This window comes from Scophthalmus maximus, chromosome 21 (genome assembly GCF_022379125.1).
Source record: "Scophthalmus maximus strain ysfricsl-2021 chromosome 21, ASM2237912v1, whole genome shotgun sequence".
Lineage (NCBI taxonomy): Eukaryota > Metazoa > Chordata > Actinopteri > Pleuronectiformes > Scophthalmidae > Scophthalmus > Scophthalmus maximus.
Window position 1 is genome coordinate 7,630,996 of NC_061535.1, and position 26,852 is coordinate 7,657,847.

General features: G+C 44.8%; 1 protein-coding gene across 13 annotated transcripts in view; it reads right to left on the bottom strand.

Annotated features, from left to right (window-relative positions):
• ntng1a (netrin g1a) overlaps positions 1–26,852 on the bottom strand; it is an 83,914-nt gene that overhangs the window by 37,965 nt on the left and 19,097 nt on the right. For all 13 annotated transcript variants that reach the window (XM_035619127.2, XM_035619113.2, XM_035619117.2 and 10 more), the window contains exon 3: positions 5,242–5,885. In XM_035619127.2, coding sequence (XP_035475020.2) covers positions 5,242–5,885 — 644 coding nt within the window. The remainder of the gene's footprint in view (positions 1–5,241; positions 5,886–26,852) is intronic.

Here is a 26,852-nt window from a genome sequence, read left to right on the forward strand (position 1 = left end):
AGCCGGCGCTTGCAGAGCACAAGAACCGGTTGAGCAAAAAAAGTTCCTGCCATGAATGATAAACATTTCTTTTGGATCTCCTCAACCTGGCAGACTTAAGCATGGAGGGTGTCAGCTAGAGACGGGAGGGGGATCAGAGGCAGAGAGGTGGAGAATTGGCCTGGAGAGAAGGAGGGAAGAAGAAGGAAATAGAACAGGCTGACAGAGTTGTGTCAATGTCAAGTACAGCCGCACGGAGCAACAGATCAGCCGAGGAAAGGTGTCATCCTGAGATGAATGAAGGTTCCTAGCTGGTCAAAAGCAGAACAGCTCCTCTGTGACGTCAACCAGGGAATACATATTGAAACAAAGATGCTAAATCTTAGCAGGGGACGAGGACCGTTTTCTCAGACTTCACAGGTCACCAGTTGAGAAACAATTATGTGGTTGATTATATTCTTCATTTGAGTATCTCTTTAAAGCTATTTTATACTTTTTATCTGCTACTTTTCAGAGGGAGATGCTCTTTATTATATTCTCTTATATTCATCTGACTGCTGTGGTTATTAGTTACATTACAGATTTTACAGGAGACATTTTTTCTGCACCTCAACCTTTGACACTTTAAGTACATTTTCCTGTACCTGAGTACATGTATTATCGATACAGGACTTCTACTGGAGTATTTTTTGCACTGTGGTATTGCACTCTACAACTCGCGGCATCGCTACTTCCTGTGTTTCGTCTTTGATGACTCACCTCTTGACCATCCTCTGTTGATATCTAAGTCCACTGTAAATATGACGCAGACGTAGATTAGACACTTTGACTTGAAGCCTCACTTTTGAGAAACCTCACTTACCTCAATTTTGCTCGGCTAACAAAAGGGCGCGGGTCATTTGCTCACAGCCATTACACTAACATGTGGCGTGGATGTTAGCAGATGGTCCAAGTTATCTGGACCAATCACGTTGCCTATCCCACAAACATGGCGTTCTCACACGCAATGACTGATGCAGACTGCTGATTAGAAAAAAAGAAAAAAAGAAGAGGCTGCAAGCGCAGCGCAAGGTGAATAGATGTTATGGGGGCACAGAGAGAGGGAGAGAAGGAGAGAGACTAAGGAGGGTAGACAAGTGGAATGACTTATTCAGGGGGGAAGTGGGCAGCAAGAAACATGAAATTAGCACAAATAGATTATCTGTCCACTACAGGCAGGGCTAAGAGCAAGCCAAGCACTATGGTGGGAGAGGGAGCGGGGAAAAAAGCAGATTGACTTCTTGTTTGTTCGTCCCTTAGGGGAGAGCCCATAGAGCCATCACTCACCAAACTGCTGATCTGTAGGCTGAAACAGCTGTATCCAAAGCACACATGCACCGAAGTACACAGCAATTAGAATGCACCGATAGCATGACCCCTGCACAGTGGGACAGATGAAGTGTCTAATCTCCTACAGATGGTATATTTTGTGCGCCTCAGATATGAGCTTCCCTTTATCACACTTGTGAATATTATTGATTTGTACTTGCGCCGACTTGATCCAAATACATAAAGAGTATCCCCAGCGTTAATGTAACACGCTGTACTGTATTTGGCACATGCTCACAGATATGCAGTCCTCTTATTGCGGTTAAGCGATGTAATGTGCCAAATGAATAAATAAATACGCATCTGATTGCTACGGATGGATTTCACCTCAGTTTCAGTCGATACTTCAATCAGTTTTAACAGAGGATTCAATACAGTTTGGAGAGCCGATCTCAATCCATACATTGCTTCACTAATGAAAACATTTTCCTCAATGCAACCTCCAGATTCACAGAAAAGGCAAGCACTTAGTATTACGCCGATTGAGCTTTGCCCTCCTTTAGTATCAAAAACGATGAAAACAAGAGATTAGATTGGAATTTAATTTTCTCACATTGTTCTTTCTTGCCAAAAACCTGGTGAATCCATTTTCCACAATGCAACTTGACAGTCAACAGTTCAGTCGCACAATGGAGGGAATTTACAATGCCAACGACCACAAGACAGCAAATCGTGTAGTGTGAACTGCACAGCGATCCGACGACTTTGAAAGTCATAAAAGAAAAGAGGTCAACAAGTATCGAGCTTTTTCTCCTGTTCCTCCCCTGTTTAACACACAAATGAATTTTGAAAATGTGAAGTTATACTGTATGTGAGCTCAAGCATACAGTAGCAGTCCCTGGGACAATTAAAACCAGACCGAGAGTACTATCTCGAGATGTGGGGGTTCATTGTCGGCGTGGGGATGTATAGTGACTGAGCAAGACTTTCTTTCCATGAGGCCAGGGGAAATCAAGACTAGAAAAAAAAAGGGTCTAATACCCGATTCTCCCTTTAAAGTGAATTACCTATCTACCCTGCAGTCAAAGCGGCTGCGAACCCTTGAGGTTGTTTCTGTTCCTCCCTGATAATGTCCTGCGGCACATATATGCTTTGGAAATTGAATCACAACTCCTGCTGCTGTAAACCGAGGAAACAAACTTTCTTTTCCCTATCTTCTTTTTGCTTTAACCAAACAAGTTGGAAGACTATTCCACGGTATGGGGCTTACATTTGTATTAAGGCACTGACAGAGGCAAACAAGTTTGGAAATAACAGTACAAATAGAAGTCTGTTGCCAGTTTCCGAACTTAAAACTTTGGTCAACAAAAGGTAGATTTTCACAGTTCTTGCTATTATTTGTATTCTTTGTTTTGTGGCATGGAGTGGGACAGAGTCTTCTCGTAGAATTCAAGGCAAGGACCCAGAGATGACTCGACTCTGCACAAGAGAAACAGATCAAGACATGGAATGGGTGACAGAGCTCGAAAGAGAGAAAATGATTGCCAGAAAGAGATCCTTTAGTTCCCTGAATCTTCTCCAGCTTTAATTACACTGTATTGATCACAGGGAGGGAGGAAAGAGGAGGGGGAGCGAAGGAGGATAGACAGTCGGTGAAACTGTAGGTTGCGGTTACTGTACAGCATGGGAAAAAAACGAGGCAGAGCAATTATGCCAAAGTCATACAGGACATAATTATAAAATCTAACCAACTATCCACGCTTTTCTTTCTCCACAAACCCGTTTAGCACTGCCAGTAAGATGGAACAGGGAGTGTGTCAGATTCATTAAAGTCGGCAGGCACTATGCACTGTTCATCACAAAGCTCCATGCTTGGTTTGATTTGAAATTCTTTGCATTGATTTTTACCCCCCAGCGACTCTGGTCCAGACCGCCCTTGTAATCCGGCACAATAGAATGGTCATGCATGACACCTCTGGCTTCCCTGTTACAACTTCAGCTACATGTAACAGATGCAAAGACGGCCACTTCTGCAGAGTTGTGCTCCTTCCCCTTCCCTCTTCATCTTTTCTAGGTTGACCTACTTCGGCAAAGAGCTTATGTTCGTTTCTTTGTTTCTCAAACTGTTGTGGCAAGAACCTCCTACTGTATTTCCCTCCACACCCCCTCTCCGCTCCTGATCCAGGCCAATGACAGCTGAGTCCAGCACAGTGAAATATGCCAGACTCAACCTCAGTGCCCCTGCAAAATCGCTCCCACCGAGTCTCACAGAACTGTATTCTGTGGGTTAAGGAGCTTACGTCTTGTATACGATGCATGGAGAAAGGGACTGAGCAGTGATTTGCCATGGGAGGGGGAAGCGGAGGGTGAAGCCTCTCTGTGTAGAGTGTATCTCATTATGGCTGAACTGTGTGTTACCTTTGGTAAACAGTGGGGAACATTTCTCAGGGGAACGTCACTCTAAACGCAGCGGGCTGGTAAACGACCGCAGCCCGATGGTGGCGCACAGCCATTGCTCAAATCTACAGCCCCACAGGGATGTATGAGTTCGGTCATGATTAGTCAGATAGAATAAATAGTCTGCTCTTATGACAGCCCCCTTCGTTTCAGCGAGTGTTGAATGGATGTCCCATCCAGCTCTTTTGTGTTTTGAGTAAATTCCCTCCAGTTGTTTTTGCTCAATGACCTTCTCAATCATGAGAAAAGTCAAAAATTCAATTTCTGAGCGAGACATTTATTATTATAGCACCTTTGTTCGAGGGTACCTGCATTTCAGCAATGTGCGTAAGCCTCTACTCCATTGTAATGGAAAGTCAGCAAATCAGAGGCTCATTAACTAGCTTAAAGGCATTTGACTATAGCTACATATGGTCGCAGTGGCAAACATGTAATTACAGCACAACTGTGTGTTAGCCAGTGTAGCATGAGAATGACAACAACTGAAGTCACATCTTTTTAGATGAGCACCTGATGTTAATCCTCTAATTCAGCTGTGGAAACTTTGATTTATTTTTTCCACACAACCAGTGATGTTTCTATTTCCAGTCGTTTTCCCAAGTGACACAACCGCTGCTGTGAGCCACAGCTTGGCATCCCGGCTTCAACACTCTACCCACATCCTCAAATTGTTGTGACTTTCCGCCACTCCGCACTCCTGCACTGCAACCCACTCATGTGTGAAAAGCAAAAAAAAACACAAGAGTAATTAAATCTTCATTCCTTCACCCCTCGCAACCATATTCACATCTGTTAAATTGAAAAACCACACAGTGTAAATCAGATCCACTTGAGTGTATGCCCCAGTGACTCTTGTAGTACCGTCAAGGGGCGGAGGGAAGCTTTTGACGGCCTTTCCTCGAACGGCATAATGGCGTCTTGTTTTTTTATGTTATATGACCCTGTGTGGATTTTATAAATCAAACACTAATTACAACGCGCAGTGACCTGACGGCTGAAATGCTATGTCTAACGTCTTCCACAGGCTAATAGACAGCTGAGTTAATTTGGCGTCAAAAGTGTGCTTCAGCATGCTGTAAGCAGTTTCGTTAATTAGGACACCCTGACAACTGATGAACTCTGCACATCATTATGGATCCGCTGCCTAATTGGAAAGAATGGTAACAGTCAACGAATTTTTCTTCCTCACTATGTGGCAGGACTGTTGCTGCAGTAAAACAATAAGAAAACCACTGAGGTATAATGTATATGGAGTCATCATTACACCTATGGCTGGACTAATCTGTTAGGGCACCCAAGGGCCAAAAATCTCTTGTTGGGCCCCTAATGACCCCACTTAAGTTGATTGGTGGATATTCGCTGACAAATTTTCCTTTAATCTAATGACAGAAACCAATTGACGAGCACCCTTGGGACATCTGGGGCCCTGGGGCAGTGGGCAGTCCACTCTACCCAGTAGAGAAATTGAATCACAAGACAGATGAATTGAGATCTTACCTGCCCTGCACTTTGATGTCAGAAATGGCGTAGAAGTATCTGGAAAGGTTGTTCTCGTCCACCATCGTAGCTCCCGTCGCAGGCCGGAGGAGGCGAACTCTCAGGTCTGTGATGGTAAAGAAGTCCCTCAGGTTCTTGGTCGTGTCCAGTTGGCCATAAAGCGAGGCCATGTTGTGGAGCCGGGGTCCGGCGAACAGCGCAAAGCGGTCCTTTATCTCAAAGCGCACAGTTTTGTCATACTTCCACACATAACCTCGCGAGTAGTCCTCAGTGCAGATGATGTCCAGCAGGGTGTGCTGGGTCAGGTCCTGCACCGTCTTGGGCTCCATGGTGAAGGCATCCAGGCAGTCAGTGGCATAGAACTGGTAGGGCTGCCAGGTTCGTCCATAATCCAGCGACTTTTCCAGGACCATCTGTTCAGGCCGGCCTGATTCAAAGGTGAGGACGATGTCGTCGGTAAGCTCGATAGTCTTGTTCCAAGATAGCGTGATATTTACCAGGAGGGCCTTTGGATACTTCTTCCAGGATGTGGACTGCCAAAAGGTGGTGGGGTTACGGCCCTCAGTGTCGAACATGAGCTCTGGAGGGTGAGCGAGCTCCTCAGTGGTGGCATCACATTCATTATTACACATGTAAGGGTTCTCCTACAATAGAGATAGAGAGAGCAAATAAACAATAGAAGGAGGAAGAGCAAGTTAGGAAAAGCTTTTAGTTGTGGTGAGCATTAATAACAAACCAAGCCATTTTTCAAAGTTGATTATTAAGTGAACTCAATGCAATAACATAGAATCTCTCAAATACTTCCGTCACATCTACATTTGATTTGTAATTTTAAATTTGCCCTTGCTTAAAAAAAAGTCTTCCGAAAAACCTCTGCCTGATTTACCACAAATCATTACCAGGCGAAGTTCCCTCCTTGCTCCCCGGGGACTCGATCTAGCTGTCAAGGGGAGGAGGCACTGCTCACAAGAGGACCTTTCAAGTGCTACAAGCTCCAATTTATCAGGACAAGATAATCCACTACTTGATTAGGTGTGAGATGTCACCCCCTGCGTGTGCATGTGTGTGTGTGGAAGTGGCAGTGAGGAAACAGGGAGAGGAGCAGGGCCCCCGATGTAAGACGGTCTAATGAAGTGGTGTGAGTACGTTCGAGGGAGAGACAGCTCCATTCGGCTCATGAGCTTTGCAAGTTTTGCCACGCCCTCCAAGGCAACGTGAAATTGAAGCAGGCCACTGTCAGGCCTTCTGACTGTTGGAGGGCCCCATTCTTATCCTGTCTGGACCCATCCCCTACAGGCATCTCCCAGCACTGGACAATGGTGGCTGGGAGGAAGAAGGCAGTGGAAAATTCCACTTGGGGTTTTCGTGTACCATCTCGTGGCGGGAGGTTAGGTGTGCCATTAACTGCAGCATCTGGTGCACTGTGTATCCACAGACAGATGTGTGATATCTCGTATGCGACAGTTATGCCTGCTTAGGGGGAGTGGAGATTCTCTTAAAAAACACACTTGGCATGCAGGATGGCCGACAGTGTTTCTGCGGCATGTAGGGAATGTGCATTTATCGAGGGAGACCTCAACCTGTTACTCAGTTACAGTGGAGGGCTCTGCCTAGAGCATGGGCTTCTTCTTGTCCCATTAATTATTGTTAATTTTACTGTATCATGCTAACTGAACACATTCAGATGCTTGTGTCATATTTGCTTCATTCTCCCTGCATAAAGTCCTCAGATCATTATTTGAGTAAAAGTAAGAATACCTGAATGCAAAAATACTCCCTTACAAGTAAAAGTCATTGATCCAAGCATGGCAAGTATCATACAATACGGAAAAATACGTCACCTGTTAATTGTTAATTCATTATTATTCATCATTCATAATTCATTATAAAAGATATTGGATTATTATTACATATCTATACATACGTAAGCACTGTGTTAATATCCAGTCAAGGAAGAGCTCCTTTTGACTTCACTGCTGGGTAGGTTAATCTTTTTTCATTGTCATATTTGCATGCTAAATACTTTTTGTAAAGAAACAATTAACTATATTTATCAGGCAAACGTAGTGGAGTTGAAGAATAGCTGAAAATGGAAATTACTCAAGTAAAGTACCTCAAAATTGCACCTCAGTATGTTAGTGAAGTAGCAAGTTGTGTTCAAGCACAGCACAAATGTATTCATGCCACCATCAGGCTGCAAACAATACGTCTGGCTTAAAGAGTAAAAGTAGGAGAATAGATTTTTGGGCTTCTTTATGTGAGAAACTCTATCATGTCTGCGGTAAAACCTTTTGTACCTTTGTGTCTAAATCAGGCAGATCCGATGATCAGCTATTACTGCAACACGCACACACAAACTGCTGTCCTCTCCAGCACATCTCTGTAATCAGACAAAGATGTATCCCCATCGATCGCTGTGGCCGAGCCACTGAAAATCTGCTGTGTGTAGCACCTGGCAACCTTAGCCAGTTGTCCGGAGCTGCCCCGAACACACAGGTTAAAAAGCTTTCATTACTGTCTCCTCCGCTTCTCGCCTAACGACAAAATACTGCCTTTATGAAGATCAATAACCTCCCAGGTCAGCCCGGCGGAGCGGCAGGAGATGAAATGTTGAGTATACGGCCTCATGAAGCTGAGATTTTCGTGTTTTACTGCGGGGCACTGCTGAGGGCTGATGGCTTGACATACATTAGAATAACTGACAGCACACGGAAAGGCAATTACAACATTATTAATATTGTTCCTATTAATCCAAGTGTGATGGTTGGGGGGAGCAGATTACAGCGCCTGTGCTGAGGTCGCCGGAGCAGATAGGTTGCGCTCAATTTGCCGTGAATCGAGGTGCAGGCGACACACCCAAAACACGCCGGCTTAATCCCATTATCAGCATTGTGACGCAGTGCCATGGAGTGAGAGGGCAAGTGAGGATGTTCATGTGTGCCAGCATGTATGGTGGGATTTCACTAATCATCATGAAGCTGCTCTAAATTCCTTTGGCATTGTCTCCATTATTGTCAAACTGTTCGGTCTAATTTTACCTGCCGGTGAGCAGAATAAAAATCAACAAGGCAGCAACATGGAGGATAATGAATTTGACTAATTCCATTCAGCTGCACTCCACAGACCAGCGCTATTTGTAGTGTTTAGGTTACGGGGGAAGTGTTGTTCCCTTGCTTTGACAACCAAGGCATTTAGTTACAGGTAGAACACATAATTTGACTGAAACAAAACTTCATATCAAGTTTTGAGGCAATTGTACTGTCAGTGTAAATCGAGGCATTACTATGGCTGCAAACAACAGTTCTGAGATCTTTCATTGTGCCTCTGTAACTGCCTCATCCTACCGATCAATGATCGATCAATCAAGCTTCTCTGGGCAGCTTCTTTAGTAAGAAACAGGAGAAGGCTCCTGCACTTTATCGACTATGGAATTCTCTCACTTTTATGATTTATTGCAACACTTGAATATGTGAATAACTACTGTACACCCCAACACTGCATCAATTACTTTTTCCCTCACATGTTTTCTTTCTGTCTCTCTATGTACAAGATGATAAGACGTGTTTCATCTTATCGAGTGTTTCACAAAAAAAAAAACGATGAATAAGAAAAAAAAGTTGGAGGGCTTTCCTCACAGTTGGGCTAAATATACTGTACATATACAGAAGAAGTGTAGAGGAGATAAATTACTGATGTTATGACTGTGCCTAGTTTTAAAATAAGATATGACCGTGGCGCCTGACAGCCTTGGCCCGATCACACCGTAACCACTGATGGAGGATGAGACTTGGGGGAACATAAATTTCCAATCGCTGACAAGCGGTGCAGATAGATGGGCCCCCACCAATCAAACCAGTCAGTTTGTGTGACAGATGTCTTGGACTTGTAACCCAGATAGTAAACGGAACCACCCTCCATCTTTTCACCTTTCTACCTTTCCCTCCCCTCTTGATCCTAAAACGTTTCATTTCAAAAGTGGTAAGAAGAGAGAAATTGTTGAAAACATGTGATTTGATACCTTTGTTAAAGGCTGAAAAATGTATAATTCCTGTTCCTTATTTTATAAGGAATTGATGTTCCTTATTAGTGTTCCTTCTATTCTTCTGTTTTCCATTTTTAAGTGTTTGGGACCGTCTGGAAAATAAGATGACGCATCTCAAGGTTCTATCCTTCGTTAACAAATTTCGGATAATTCTTGAACAACTCATATTGTGAGGCGCAGATAATACTTGTTGAAATATCAAGTTTTGCCAGTGTATTGTTCTTGTACGTATGATCTGTTTCAAATCACTCAACGGACCTTCCATAAGAGATGTTATAAGACCTCGTCCAGATTCAGACTGTTAAAATACTGTTTACATATGAAACAAATTAACAATTCGGCCATAGAAAACTCCTGCTACAGCTGTGTGGGGACATTTCAGTGCATCAACAGTGCAGATTTCCCCTGAAATGCACCATCTACTCCTCTTACATCCATTTCTCTTCCACGTTTCCACCTTTCCTTATTCAACAAGGTGTGCGTGTGTGTAAGAAGTAGGTGTGGGTTAAAGCTATCCCTTGTGCATTAATGAGACCTTGTGTTCCACGGTAGATTTCCTCACCTCGAGCTTGATTGAAGCAGTGCTCTCGCAATTTCAAAACCCCTCTGTCTCTCTCTCTCTCTCTCTAGTCATGCCAACACCTTCACTGGACCCCCTCTCCCTCTCTCTTTCTCTCTCCCATGGTGATGGGTGGAGCACACACAGAGCGAGTGGGGGGCTTAACCTGGACGTGGAAGGAATATTGGATGCCAGTGTGACAGATTACAGTGGTAATAGACACCCAGGCCAAATACTCACAGGGATTACAATCATATTTTCATATGGCTCAGGGTCAGCCGGAGGTCGAGCGGCCTGGACCATGGTCAACAAGGCGACAGGGGACTCAAAACCACACACACACACACACACACACACACACACACACACACACACACACACACACACACACACACACACACACACACACACACACACACACACACACACACACACACACACACACACACACACACACACACACACACACACACACACACACACACACACACCAGTTTCTACTGCCAGTTTTGTCTGGGATCAGGCCGGGTTAAGCATATATTTTAATTTCAATTAAAGCATTAAATAAATTAATAATTTAGCCTGCTAGCCTGCCTCTTCCTAACTGTGACAAAATCTACCATGACTCCTCAAGCACTATATGTCACGGAATATTCTCACATACAATTAAAATAATGAGGAAGACTCACACTCCCGTCGAAACGCACAGTTACACAAGTATCATTGATGCTCCAACAGTCCTCATCAGCTTGACGTGGACTGTGGACTGTGGACTGACAACTCAAAGTTCAGCGCATGAATGATGCTGATTAGTGGCACCGCGGGGGGGGGGAAATCCCTTAGAGATCTGAGGCAGCGAGCTGCACCGTTCAGCCATCGTAAGCACCACAGTGCGAGTCGCCCGGTCGACCGAGGGGAAGTTATGAGGCGAGGCGTAAATGTCCTCGTGTTGCGTTCAGCGTGATCAGCGGTGGCGATTTCCAAGATTCATGAGCCCTAAAACAATAGCGAGAAAGGCCTTCAGCACTCAGCCTCTGCACATTCGCGGGATATAAAAACAATTTTATATTCCATTATCTTTTATGTGGCAAGCCCCACCGTGTGCCGTGATATGGTCTGGAGGACAGGACGACATCCCCTGCTTAGGAGATGGTATATTTGCGAGAGCTGGGCCAGTACACTCATCGAGAGCTACAGCCGAAGTTGTTCGATGGCTGTAAGTATTCCTTTAGCACGGGCAGTTAACTTGACAGGTTAATGGTACAGTACAATGGCACTAACAGTTAACAGTTGTGTGTTAAGGAAACGCATTAATGCAGCACAAAACATGCAGTCCACTGCATCTTATTCTAGGTAATCATATCATTTTTGTTTGAGAAAAATGTAAATAATAAGTTGTTTTCTAATGCGAAAAGACCTCATGGTTTTCAAGGTAAAAGGTGAAAGATGTCTGGCAGCATCAAACTCGTTGATACAATATTTAAAATTCCACTCTGCGAGGTCCTGTACTGTGTGTGTGTGTGTGTGTGTGTGTGTGTGGGGTTAAACAAATAAATTAAAAAAAACTTGTTTAGGTGTAGTGATAAAAGATATTAAAGGGCCCATATTATGCAACCGCGACCGAACGCCGTAAGCCGGGAGCCTCTACCGACCCCCGGCAGCCGCGACCGAACGCCACAAGCCGGGAGCCGCAAGCCGGCAGCCGCGACCGACCGCCGGCAGCCGCGACCGAACGCCGTAAGCCGGCAGCCGCGACCGAACGCCGTAAGCCGGGAGCCGCTACCGACCGCCGGCAGCCGCGACTGACCGCCGCAAGCCGGCAGCCGCGACCGAACGGCGTAAGCCGGCAAGCTGGCAGCCGCGACCGAACGCCGCAAGCCGGGAGCCGCAAGCCGGCAGCCGCAAGAAAATGATGGATCGACGCGATCTGTTTTTCCGCACTTCAAGGGGGGAGGTGCTGCTCAGGTTGGGGGCGTGGTCGCCCTAGTAGCAGAGTCAACTTACGTCACTTGAAGCCCGGGCTGTGAATGGCTCGTTTACAGACCGTCTGCACGATCAACCCAAACCACGAATCAACGACTCATTGTTTTCTTTTCATTCTCCGTGGGCTGGCAGACACCCCAGATAACCAAATATATGTGGAGGCAGGCTGAAAAGGTGCCTGGAGCATAATATGACCCCTTTAAGAACTTAATAGAATAATAGTATAAACATAAATAGGCCAAAACCACAAAGCCAATAAGCACCATTCATGTTAAGACTGCTCTGGTCACTTGATATTTTCAAACACTCTCAACCAAAACATGTACACTACTATTATTATTATTACTTTGTTTTCAAATATTGTCTCCTTACAAAAGGTTGTTTGACTACGCTGTAATCTCTTCTCACCCCCTGGCGGCAATGAATTGTCTGTGAGGAAAATAAAATGTTGGCAGCACATTGAAATGGAAGAAGAAGAAGTTTTTACCATGCAAATTCAATCCTAAAATAGAAATGAAGCATTATTAATTCATGAGTAACTCCGACAGAAAAGTTAAATAGTAATAATTTTTGGGTTGAGTGGTGTCTGGAGCTGGTCGCAGACACTTGGATTATGCATAATGCTTATTAAATAAAACTGAGTCATACAGTGAACTTAACTGCTCATCTTCCACATATACAGTATATTTGGTTCTTTGTACTTTTAAAACATTCTCCGGACTGCTGCTTCACCAGGAACACATCACTGTTATTTTGCACCGCAGTCACGGGAAGTGTCATTCATCTCTTCTGAAGACGTGATCCTACTGTACAATGAGCCGATACACCGGGGGCACAATCGATCTGCTGGCTGCTGCAGTGCTACATCTCTCAATCAAAGTGTCCCGTCAGATAACAGCAAGACTTTGGCAGTTTCCACTGTACAATAAGACGGGCCTGTGGCCATGATCACCCCCCGATCTTTTATCTGAGAAATCCCCCCAGGAGCTGACATCATGTCACAGGGGCTACATCACACTCTCACTGCCGCTCCATCCCCCACCCCCCGTTCCTCCCCGACACCATCTCCCCATCCGCTAGTATTTTTAATGGCATAATAATGCCACATATCATGTGTAGCAGCCCTCCAGAGAGACATGCACCAGTGTCACATCGACTAAGCTAAGAGGCTAGCCCCAACGCAAGGAGCGGCCCCACTTTGCCCCACGGACACAAACCTCAAACTCGTGCAAGAATGAGACCGCCTCACAAATCTGTGCGCGGGCATCTCCTTCTAACACTGCTTGCCTAACTAGCACTCGCACTGCAAGCGTCCCTAAAGGTGGATACAAACAATAGTTGCTATCTTTCACAGGCATTGCAATTTTTATTTCCAAATGTATATTTTTAACCTTTATTTACTTAATCGATGGCACACCAGCTGCAGCAGCAGATATATATCCACGCCCATACTGAAATGAAATGCCTCTACAGGATGAATCCTAATCACGTGTGTGTGATCCCCCGACTTCTCGTCTAGCCCCACCAACAGGTGAAATCTTTCACCTATCTAGTGCAACACATATACAGACATTCATAGTCCCCTGATGATGCGTGACAATGGCCGTGGCGCACCGCTGACTGCTGACGTTTGTAGTTTGGACGAAACGTCAAAACAACTATTGATAAAACGTGCATTTAGATGACTTTGGTTTTTCCCTTAATTTTCCATTTAGTTCCGTTAGTTTAATTGGTCCATCAGGTTGCTTTATAGCTGTACAACATCTTACACTAAAATGGTGGACACCGTAAGCCTGCTTAACAACATGTGAGCATCGTCTGCTACAAGCATCGCTGTAGGGCAGTTACACAGATCCACACTGTGAGACACAAGAGGTTTGGACAGGGGGTGGAAGAGGACACGTGAATGTAAGCACCACATTTCATCATTAGGCTTGGTGTAAAAAAAATAAGAACTTTCACAGATTTTTGATCCGCTCCAAACCCCAAGCCATCTGAGAGATAAGTGGTTTTGGATATTTGCCAAAGTTTTCCCGTAAAATAATATATATATATATATATTTTTTTTAGCATTGATGAAAATAAGCACTAAGTTGAAATCATGTCTCCTCTGGATCTGCTCACGCTGAAGAGTGTCCATCACATGGCTTTTGCTCTGAACGCTCTTGCAGTCATTTAAGTGCCATCACATTTCTCTTGTGGTGAAGCCTTTTCAATCAAGCTCCCCTCATCAAGCTTCACCCCTCATTAGTGGCTCTGCAGAGCGCTGCGAGTACTTGGAGAATCTATTCCCGCTAATGAGCGCGTCTGTGACTCGGTCAGCAGCAGCCGGGGCAGGGGGTAAATTTAGCACCCTATTATTATCTCAAAGGGGTCTGCAGGATGTGGTGGACATTAAAATTTAAAAAAAAATAAAAAATTAGAATCCGGATTCAGAAGGTTTCCATTTTCTTTACTCCAGTCTTTAGGGCCTCTTATTTTGTTTCTTTTTTTTTTTTTAAGCTGGAGCTTTTAAGAGATGATTAAAATCAATAGTGTGTTAAAGCTCAGCGTTCCCAGTGTGGATATTTAACTGTGCACGGCGTCGTTGGGATTCAGCTCCAGGCCTCTGTCAGATCACTGAAGGTCTGTTTAGTCATTCTACAGGGAGACTTCTTCTTTTGCTTTTCCCCCTTTTATTCCTCTTCCTCTGTCTCCTTCCCTCCCTACATTTTTCTTCTTTCCACTGAATCTGAGAAAATGATTGGCAGACGACTCCTGGGGAAAAAAAGAGTGCGGGCCTTTTCCTATCTCTGAACTCACGACACTCAGACACACTGACAGACAAAGAAGGCGCGTGCACGGACACGCACCCGCACACACAATATGTCTTAAAGGCAAGTCACACGGAAGAATAAGTATAAACAAGGACACACACACACACACACACACACACACACACACACACACACACACACACACACACACACACACACACACACACACACACACACACACACACACACACACACACACACACACACACACACACACACACACACACACACACACACACACACACACACACACACACACACACGGCACTATTCCTGTGACAGCTTAGTATATATACAAAAATTAATGAAACTCTTATGGCTAAGAACCGACTTTTTTCCCCTCTCTCTTTAATAAGGCTTCATGACCCAGTATCACCAGCAGCTATAACCACAGAAAATTATTTTATTCACTTGCACAAACCACTTCAAACTTTGGCTGATGATTCTTTGTGGGATCAGCGTGACAAAAGAACAATATCATTTTGTTCGATTCTATGCAAAACACACCAATACAGAGGCAAAAGGACAAATCAAATACTGAAATATAAAATGCTGTAACTCTTCTGTACCACCGGCAGCAATGGACCACAATGCACACATTGCGATACACTGATTTTCTGAAGACATCGCAACTCTCGTCACACTCTTCCTCTTCAAAACCTGTCAAGGCCACAGTCCATAAAATAAAAAACGAAAAGGAATCAACTCTAACAGTCTGCAGCCGCAGGAACAATGACACACGAGTAGATCCACTTGATTTCTCCACAATAACCTCAAGCATCAGCCGCCGTCGCAATCACAACCCTCAAAAAGAGTCAAGGGTGCACCGCCAGCTGATTGTCTGTGAGCTCTTGATGAGCCGCCATCATAGAAGATGGGAGGGTAGCGAGGGGAAAAATAATAATAATAATAAGGAAATCAAAAACTTTAACAGGGCTAGAGGGAAATACTGCAACAATCATCTCCACTCTGCTGAAATTAAAGACAAATTAAGCACTCTGTTAGAGATTAATTAAACCAAGAGATTCAAACTAATGAGACCACACAGAGCCCAGTGTGTGTGTGTGTGTGTGTGTGTGTGTGTGTGTGTGTGTGTACTGCAGAAACACACCAGTTTTGGGCAGCACACCACATTAAAGCAGGATTAGAGGCAGTGGTTGATCTTGTGATGGCTGTGCTCATAAGTAGCCACCAGATTACATCTTGGAAAAAAATGAAATAAAAGGCTATGTGCCAACGTGCCAGTTGAGAACTTTGCCACTCTGTGTTTGTCGCAGTAAGTTTTTTTCTTTTAATGAAAAGAGAACCATGCCAACTTTGGGTTTTAATGTCCAATGTTGGGGCTCGACAGTGAAGGAACTCTGTATGTGTGCCACTGAAACTGCGGCCACATTGGTATCCACAGCCATGCACACGCACGGAGCAGTCGGTGCAACCGTAGCAGGAGTCATTCACTAGTGTAATCACATGCTATTGAATTAAAGCATCTTGAAGGCAGGAACCTGGTTTTACACAGCTGTAGTCACAGGTGAACCCCAATGTAAACATGAATAATGACTGTACAGTCATTAAATTGCTTAATGTTTGTTGGGGGGGGGGAGTGAACCATCTCTCTGAGTCAACTTATGCCTTCAATGCCTGTTTCTTATGTCTGTTGCTTTTCTAGCAACAATACACTGTGCACACATGGCTCCATTTGGAGATTTGGAGTACATTAATTAAGAACTGCTGTTTGATAGCATTATCTTTTAATTAAAAAGCTAATTTGTAATTTATGAATCGCACAAAATCGTGCTGTGCCAGACATCTGTTTTCGAGTTCTGCAATTCTTGATTTGACCAGGTCATTTATTACCTGAGCCCAAACAGTGTCTGTCTTCATTCAAGTTTGAAAATCAGGAAGAAAGAGACTTTTAAAAAATTTGGTTTGGCTGAATTTTATTTAATACTCTCCTCAGCTGTCCCATTCCCAATGGAAGTATAGGCAGCCGACGAAAGCAGGTGGTCTTCGTCTGCCATGTAGACCACAAAGGCCAAACTGAATCATCAAATATAGCCTGTGAAGGAGCCGGCCCCTGAATTGGGACACAAAGTAGGCTTATCCAAGGCGATACGTCCGGGTCTCCTCCTTTATTCTCACCCTTGGCTTCCTGTTGAGCTGCTCTCTACCACCCTCACATCCAATCACCCAGAGCTGATGCTAGAGGTTCTCACCCGTGACTGGCAACAACAACAGAAACCAGGGTGCAGCGTCTGTATCCCCAGCCCCAACAACATCTCAAACGCCCACTCACGATCTCACTATCACTCCTAATCCTTCTACTCTCCTCGTTGCTTCCAACTCCACCACCTCCCCCTTTACTTCTCCTCTCCCAAGGTTGAGGTCATCTGACGTGACAGAGTTGTGGAAGCCACAGACCGAGGTGTTACAAATGCTTTGTCACCACGCTCAACGCGGCAGGAAGCGAAACGCCCCGGCAGCTCTCGGCTGCGGCTTGGGAAATTGCCGTCAATGCTCTGCCTCGCCACCGCCTGTTTGACTTCAGCCTTTATCTCTCGTTTCCAACTACACCGGCACACCGCTCTGTGCCTACCCTGTTCTGCTGGCCTAGTTTTGAGAATGAATGTGATTGTGGGGAAGCGGCGAGCACTGGGTTCTGGAGGGAACCCCCCCCCCCCCCACATATGATTTAAATGATGCATAGAAAGTAAACACAGTTCCCTGTTTGGCTGAACAGACCTATTGCATGTTTCAACAAAACAACATCTACTATCAAGAAACATTATCCGAAGCACTGAGCAGCGCCAAGCAAATAGCAGCAGCTTTTCATGATGCAACAGGGATCAACAATGTCAATACCGCTCAAATGGGCGTTTGATTTCAGCGTAAATAAGGCATCACTGAAGCGGTGGTGGAAAAAATAAAGGTTAATGCACACCACTGCGGAGTATCAAACTTCCCCCTTTCCTCTGACTCAACAGCATTAGGCGGCTGTAATTCAGCCTTCCTTATAGATCTAATCTCTGTGGCATTATCAGCCCACTGCCTGGATTTGAAAAAAATATCGGTGATGCGTATGTGTGTACGTGTGTGTGTGTGTGTGCAGATCACTTGAGATTCCAATGTTCATGACTGCAATGCACCGAAGTACAAACGACGATGTGACCGGCCACAAAGATGACAAAGGTCATGTGAACTGTCTAATCAGCGTTGATCCAGGCCGACATTGAACTTAGGCGCTTTCTGCAGCCAAAGATCTTTTGTGAGGGAAGACGCTCCACTCTGCAACGCTGCCGTACAACTGTAAGTGGACTGGGATTTTAGTTGCCACTGTGATACGTTTTTTCTTCATGTCATTTTCAGGACTTTCACCCACATCATGTCCGTAATCTATGCTTCTAAACTTTACAGTTTCGAATCAGGCCCTCCAGGATTTAGAGCAGGGGGCTTGTGGAGAACAGAGAGATTTTTTTCATTTTATAGGCTACAGTTGTAACTTCGTTGGGCCATATGCATATTTAATTAACATGTAGGTTTACATGTTTGGCTGTCTGCATACTGTAGGTTTGACTATGGAGAGCAGATTGGCATTTTGGAAATATGAGGCTGTCAACAATAAAAAAGCCCAGACACATAGATACATCATCACCACATTCAATATTCTCTCTCTCTCTCTCTCTCTACGTTTCCAGGTGTTAACACCAGCAAATTCCACTAATTAGTGAGACAAAATCGCTAAATGGACATTTATAGGCAATTCATAAATTTGGATTGTTATGTTGCTCTAATCCACAGAATTATGGCTGAGCACACAAGGCTGCCCGCACAGATGCACAGAGTGAAGCGGTCTCATCTCGTGTGCGTGCGTGCAGTTCCAGACTCAAACCCTTGGAGAGAGTCTGTTGGCAGCAAGACAGAACAGCTTTGCCAAACCTCCCTGCACTTTCAACTTCTTAACGGGAAGAACGGCATCCAATTCACCTGAATTAATAAACCTCCTAAATATCAATAAACCCCTGAAAGCAAACTGTGGCGCTGTGTCACAGTTTTCTGCTGTCAGCGCTAATGGCACTGTCTTTTCATATAAATTTGGTTGACTTGTGACTGGTTGATTTGGATCTGAAATCATTATGCTGTGTCCAAGTGCTGGCAAGACAGTCAAACATTCCAGATTTCCAAATTGGCCAATCATAGTCTGTCTGTCCACTAGTTTCTGTAACATTGAAACACATAAGGCAGAGTGGACAGTAAATGAACCATTACAGACAGCGAAGCTTTGCAACCTAAACGGCCGTGGAGCTGATTTTGGCACTGTGCCGTTTCAGTGACAGGACGCAGAAGTAAAGTTCAGGAGAGGTTTAGGAATTTGGTGTTGCACCCAGAAACCCAGAGTTAGCCCCAAGCGTTCTTAGAGCATGAGAATCTCTGGGTGCATGCTCGTCAACCTCAGACCTTGGGTGTGAGCTCTGCGGACGGACATAATAGCAGCCGTGTAGCACAAAGTGCACCTCTTGAGTGAGGAATAAAGTTCGATGTGCACAGACGGCGCATTACCCATCTCCATTTTGTCAAGGCCTTGGAGTCCATTGTACACAGCTGATGTATGTTCTGCAAAACTACTAAAGGGCAGTTACCTAAAGCACAGTAAGTCTATTATGAAAGGATGAAAAGAGTGTTATAAAGCTTTATCTACCATTGTAGCAGCACTGGAACAAATGCGATCAGAACACCTACAGTGGTAACTGGCAGAGAGGAGCGGAGGAGGTGTTCTTCCACTGCCTCCAGTCACATTTTCCCAGGGCGATGAGCAAGGAACACAAATCCTGCGTCTTTATTTAATAGCCTTTGTAGTCCCAGTATGTCCGAACAAAATTATGTCTATATACATATGGTTGACAGACTTATTGAATAAGTACGGTGTCAACGAGTTGCTCCTTTCTCACTGTTCTCTCAGTTTGTCTTGTAATGTTGAAAGAGGCTGCACAGGCGACCCGATTGGATTCTCAGGGCTTCGTTCTCCAGCAAGGGGCAATGTGTGAGAAAGCAAACGTGGCTTGCGGAACTTTTCTGAAGTAAAATTTCAGGAAAATGTCAGCATACAGTCGGAAAATTCACTGCAGTGGGCATGTTGATGACTGTAAACCTAAACACTGCTTTCTTCGGCGGAATTTTGGTAACACCCTGCCTCTTGCGTGCTCTACCCAGATGCAGAAGTGTTCCAGAAATGTGCCTGCTGTTGTGAACACCTCTGACTTTGAACGGTGGATGTGTGTGTGTGTGTGTGTGTGTGTGTGTGTGTGTGTGTGTGTGTGTGTGTGTGTGTGTGTGTGTGTGTGTGGTGTGTTTACTTCAACCTGAATCTCCTCACGGCAGGATCTCTCTCTACCAGGGGAGGAGGAAGGGTGTGATCAGCAACCAAGGCTGCATCTCAATAATTCAGGCGGGTCTGCTCCTCACCGCAGGCCTGCTTCACACCCAGCTCACTTTCCAAAAGATCAGCTCTGGCTGGTTACTCTACCATCACCACGCGATGTGACACACTGTACATCCACTTAACCTTCACCCGCACGCTCTGCATACCTCAACAGCCAAAGTCACAGGTCACGGCTGCCGGGGGGTAATCGCAGAGGCGGGTGATTAAAGGTTGGCCCTGCCTCGGCCCTGCAGCTCCGATTAAATGCTTTTGTTTGTTGCTTTCAGAACATAAGCTGATTAATCCACAGGCTCCATTTATGCCGTACTTCATGGCCCGCAGTGTAATCTAATGTAATGATTGGTTCGCTAATTCACATAGCTGAGGCATGACAATTTCCAGCTACTTATGTTAAAGAGACTAGAATGCATAAATACAACCGTCTCATCAAAACACAGCTTCGAATCAGATTTCGTCAAGTTCAACATATTTGCCCAAATTGAATTGCGCATAGTGCAGCTATCCAGAGATTAAAACTTTATCTATGAAAACTATCCCCCTCACTGGGTTATGTTTCAGAACGGGATGGAAAACTACGATGGAAAACTACGTATTATTTCCGCGACAAACCTGATGAATTCAGTTGCAGGCAGCGTCGCGCGCGGTGTACAACAAACGTGAATTAGGTACCATGAGCGCCCCACCACACGAATCCAAACTGTAACACTGAATTTCAATAATTGCCGCAGCACACCAAAGCAAATGTCAAATCCAGCTGCCTGTCAATTCTCAGCAACGTGAACAAAACTCGCTCTGTTCCTGGTTGCATTCCCCGAGGGTGCGCTTCTTTCCTTTTTCAGAAGAGGAAAAACAAAGACCACAGTGAGAATATCCACTTGCTAATTTGAAAAGCAAACTAAACAGTGAACACGGCTGACTTGATGACAGCTGTCAGCGTGACAAGAGGTATTATCAGGTGGGATTTAAACTGTTATGCTGGAGGCAGCCAGGCGGTGTCCAGAAGGGATTTGAACAGACAAGGTTTGGGAGGAGAGGGGCTGTTTAGTGGCTGTCGCTCAAACACATATTGCATTTCTACCAGGCCTTTATGTAGAAGTTTCCGCCCTGAATATTCATAAGCGGTAACTTATAACTGTCCCAAAAAAGAGGCAAAAAACGCTTCACAAGGAATTATATAAAACATATCTACTGTAATCGCTTCAGGGAGCAGCCATGGCGGTTAGAGAGGAACAACTAGGTTTGTTATGATCAGACAGATTGTTTAAGCTTGACGCATTAAAGTGTAAATGTAAAAAACAGGACTCCTCCATGTGCCCGGTGCACACTGAACAAAGATTTTGTTTTTAAGATAGTTACTCATATAGTTAGCAGAAGTGGACACGTCATCCGTTAACGTAGATTTCCATAAGGCCAAAGTTGGCGAGTGTATCATCTCCACTCAGGAGCCACAAAATGAACCGTTTTGATACCGTGGCTAATGTGTGTATTCATAAACAGGATATAGTCTCTACTAAAACATTTTAAATAATTTAATATTGGAGCAGAAATCCTTTAAAGCAACTTTGGAAAAGCGGAATGCATGCGGGAAAAAAAACTTGTGCAATCATGTTATATTTTTGTACTTAGGTTCTAGCTGTCATCGGCCCTGTTGTCAGGAAAACAACCACAGAACATGAACTATCATGGAAATCGCATATAATAAAGATTTTGTATCCCAACAGGGACGTTGCTCGACCACAGTCCACTCTTGCTTTTCCAGTGCCTGAGCTTCCCACTAACACACCACAACAGAACACTTTGCAAAATCACAAGCTATAAATCGTGGCGGGGAAGTGATGAATTTTCAAAATGTGTAGCCTAAGCAAGTTTTTATTTTATTTTAACAGGGGTGGGGCGAGGGAGGTAAAGCCATCAAATGATGAGCTGCGTCAGTGAACCAAAGTGTGAACATCATATTCGCCGCCGGTGTCACAACGTGCCACTTCGACCAAAGACAATGATCCACAAAGATTACACACCAGGTGTGTGTGTTCGTGTGTGTGTGTGAGACGCTCCTAGAGAACAGTTGGACTCTCATATTAGTTATCTCTCTGCTAACATCCATGCTAGCAGAACAACACAGGTAAAGAAAATATAGACCAAGACAGATAGTAATATACATTTTAGCAGAATATCAAATTTAATTCAAAATATCAACCAGAGGGCAAAGTTGGCAGAAGCTTCGATTCAGCCCTGAGCGCTGCCTGCAGGTATTCATACAGCTCCAACATGGTCGACACATACTGTTGGACAGAGAGACAAGACTGTAAATCGCTGCTGCAAGATCGAAACAGGCTCAAAAAAAGGCAGCGTAACAAGGGTAAGCACTGGTGAGTTAGAGGCTTGTGAGCCGCTAACCACATGCCAGACTTCGCCTACACTTCCCAGCAGGCACGGCCCTCTTGTTGCGGACCTGGTTGCTGACTGCTGCCAACGTTTCACTGGCAGGAGTCTTCTGCAAGGCACGCATCCAGTCAGCACAACAGTCTAACACCTCGGCTTCAGGAGCCAGTCGCCCTTTATTTCACTGTGCAATGGTCTGCAATAGCACACTAGATTAAAAAGCATTTCTCACATAATCTTTGTGATGTTACAATAATATAAAGTGCTCGAGATTAAAGCACTTACATACTCAAAACAATTAGAAACAGCCTATTACAAGATAATATTCCTAATCACCGTGTGAACCTGTCAACCATGAACAATGCTTAAAACCCTACACTACCGCCCTTGCAGGATTTAACTGCTTTTTTTGTCTCCCTCTCTCTCAAGTGCTTTGTCATTAATAATCTATTTCAGGTTCTTCACGCTGAGCGTGTACAGCATATGAAGTCAATATGGAGCCGCGCAAGAGCTTTCACGTTAGAAATAGAGCAGCTCTACAACTTCCAACGAAGACGATTCAGAGGTGAAATCCAGTGGGCTGGCGCAGCGAGCGGTTTACCCTGTGTTCTTATCTGTTGGCAGAGCAAAGCCGAGTCGCTCAGTGCCACATGGCACCCGGATACACAGCGAGACATTGTCTCACACACACACACACACACACACACACACACACACACACACACACACACACACACACACACACACACACACACACACACACACACACACACACACACACACACACACACACACACACACACACACACACACACACACACACACACACACACACACACACACACACACACACACACACACACGTAGTTATAGACACACAGGCTTTTATGATCTGTTCCCCGAAAACACTTCCGCAGGTCCAAAAGAGCCAGTAGGCTCGAGCCAGGTTTTCTCCATTAGATCGTTAACAACAGGGTAATGGCTGGAAACATAAGTTGTTTTAGCTTGGTTTTATCATCTGATCTAAATATGGTTGTGTTTCCTCTTCGTGAATCATATGAGAAGTGCATCATGGTGACCCACAGACAAATTGTTTTTTATTGATGCCTGCAGGCTATATGGAAGAAAGGGAGGTTTAAGGAGTGGTTTGAATTCCAAGAAGAGCTGGCAAAATCAGGGGGACTTTAAAGTGAATGGGTGAAACTCTGCCCCCACTCAACAACTATTTCCCAACAGTGGACGTATGTTAACTAATGGCCTAAGCAGAGACTGCAATTGCTAGAGCAACACAGCCAGCTAAAAGTAAAGATAATATATATTGCTAAGCGAATCAACTGTCATCAAAATGATTAATTTCTGGAATATTCACAACTGCTTTTATAAAAAAAGGTAATAATACAGCAACTGTTAACAATAATCCCAGGAATGAAAGCTGAGAGACATGGTGGAAAAATTCTAATCTAGTGTTTAGCAGGATGTTCTGTTGACCGCCACTTAATGAATTATTTTTTTAATGAAAAATTAGAAGGAGTTATTGTATAGGCTTAAGTATCCAACAGTAATAACAACAAAAACAGCTTCGCCCTCCACAATGGCAAGAAGTGTCGCTGTCAGTCAGGCAGAGGAGGGTGGTGTCAGGGCTGAATGGGTTCCAATCTCAATTGCACACTAGAGGGAGAATAAAGAGGAAGGAGGGAAGGGGGTGGGGGGTACATTAGCGGAGCTAATTAGGATTATTAGCAGGATGTATTTCATTCAGGCGGGACTAAAACAAATTGCTCAATCGCTGCAGAGCAAACTTGAAAACGAGTGTCAGATTTAACGAGAGCCAAAGTGCGCCGGCACCGTTTGGTGCAGCCAGTCTGTGATGCGAGACAAGATACAGTAAATTTCACTCGAGCTGCGTGGAATTAAGAAAAACAACAACATGAACACGTATGTGTCAATCACATTATCACCTGGATTACACTGTGTGGAAAATGTGATGTCTAATCGTAAACCTGTGTCATTTTCTAATTCAACAGTAGCAAAAGTTTCTGTTGCCTCGTCATCTGAGAATGCCCCTGCGACACACCACCACAGTGTTGGCACACATGCCGGCAACAACAAACAATGTCAGCGCCACACGAGGATGAAAAACTCTGCATGTGCTGATAGGCAAGATATGAAAACACCACACCTGCACAAGGCAGACCAGACAGGAATGTATCAGAAAGATCAGGTATTCATGTAATTGACAGTGGATCTGTGATCGTCTGCTTCTCAGCGATGAGGGTGATGGCAAGACAGCAAGCCAGCTAATAATACGAGTGGGAGAAAGCCCTTGATGTGATCCAAGGGAATTCAGGCGAGGAAAGGGGTAGCAGACTCGTATCAAACACCAGAGCTCTCTTCAACTTGGCGCTTCGCCCTCGTGTTTATGGTGGGGGGAATAGTCTGAAGCCATGCTGAATGTCGTTGAAAGAGAGCCTTCAACGTGACAACAACGTGTGTCCCAGAGTAACAGCTAATGCCTGCCACCTCAAGCTAAATCATTTCATTTAGAGCCTCCGATGCGCAGACAGAGGGGATGTAAAATGCATTTCCATGCCAAGCCTCTCAATCGCTCGCCGCCCTTGCGAACATAATGAACAGATTACCGCGTGCACCCTTGTCAGAGGAGCGTGGTGTGACAAGTGCCTGGCACCTTGTTCGGGCAGTTTCCAGTGCCCGTCATCCTCACTCCCGACACTGAGGCCTGAGCAAAATGACTGAAACTAGTTTAGCAGCCGGAGGAAATAAAACAAGTTGCTAATTAGCGGAGCAATAGACTGAGGCAGACAGTATTGCCTGAGCGGACGGCTCGGGAGATGGAGGGGTGGAAATGCTAAGTGTCCTTATCCCAGCACCCTCAGGCCAAAGTCCTGCAGACACTGCAAGTCTACACCCAATTTACCAATTGCTCTCCCTCTGTCCTGACTCGGGTTAATAAAATGCTAACCGCCTCAATATCCATGATGGCACTTTGCTAACTGCCTCCCCTCTAGTTAAATTCAGCTCCTCCTGTCCCTTTCTCTCCCGCAGAAGGAGCCTGCAACTCTTGCCTCTTCTTAATCAGGAAGATTGCTTATTAAGGAAAAGCTCTTGGGTACTTCCTAAATTGGGGAGAGGACAGTCTCTCCAGTGCGATAACGGCAGATTTATGTCAGAATTAGGTGTAAATAGCTGCACTGGTTATTCCCCTTCTTTAATTAAGCCAGCTCATCCTCCAGGCCTCCGTCGTGTGCGGCGAGTCTGACCCTCTGCGGGGCAAGGTGTTAGCTTACAAAGCAACTCTGTCATGTGCAGGGCAGTGCACCGTGCAGCCATTTTGGAGCCCTCCCAAAAGTGGAAATGGCTTAAAATCTCAGTGACAGCTCATAAAGTTGTGCAATTTTTTAGAATGTGTAACCCCTGCATGTGTTTGAGTGTTTCCGTTGTAGTCAGCTGTCTCTTTTGAACTAGTAATCCAGCCTGTTAGAGTCGACAAGTAGTCAACCAAAATGATACATGGCAGCACATGTCAAATTACCTCTCTGTGAGGATCAAGCCGAGCTCACGGGAAAGTGAAGTATCGTTTCAAAAGTGTAGCATTGCTGCGCTCCAAAGACAGTTGCATCTGTGGCCTCTCATCTCCCTGAATTCTATTTTTGATCTTAAAAAAAGGTGCAAGTCCCAACAAACTTTACACCCTCAGCTGCTGTCTGTTCTGAGAAAACTACCTGAGATGAGCAGCAAAAAAAAAAACGCTCTTAGGTAGTTCATGAGGGGGCAATCATGTCCAGATTCAGCATTCAATTTCCATCAGTGATAGCGTTGATATTGATTCAGAGTTTGCCCGCTGCTCAGCGCGGGCCAGACACAACAGATCTTAGGGTTTGGGAGCTGTCAGTCAACGTAATCCAGGAGTCGTTTTCGAAGCCTGTCAGGGTGACGGCCTCACATTTCCCTCAAACAAGCAGCATGACAGAATGGGCCTATAAGAGCTGTTGGAGAGGAGAGGAATGCTCCAGAGGAGAGGCGGTGAGACCAAACAGGCTACATTCAACTTCTGTCAAAGTGGCTTCCACTTAGAATATTTCAACTCATCCTTCTGAGTTGAAAGAAGCCCTCAGTGCTTTGAATCAACAACAGCAATTATAGTGATTGCCAATTGGCCTTCAAAAACCATTAATGACTGCACATTATCTGTTCCCGTTTGTAAATGGTCTTGTGTTGACATCAAGATCTACATACACATTTGATTCCATTCACACTGGACAACAATGGACCCACTAACATCTGGCTTCAGTGAGGAAGGGTACGATTAGCGCTCGTTGATGGCTCACGACTCCGCAGTAGTCACAGGCATTTGAAGGCACCAACTCCGATTGGCAG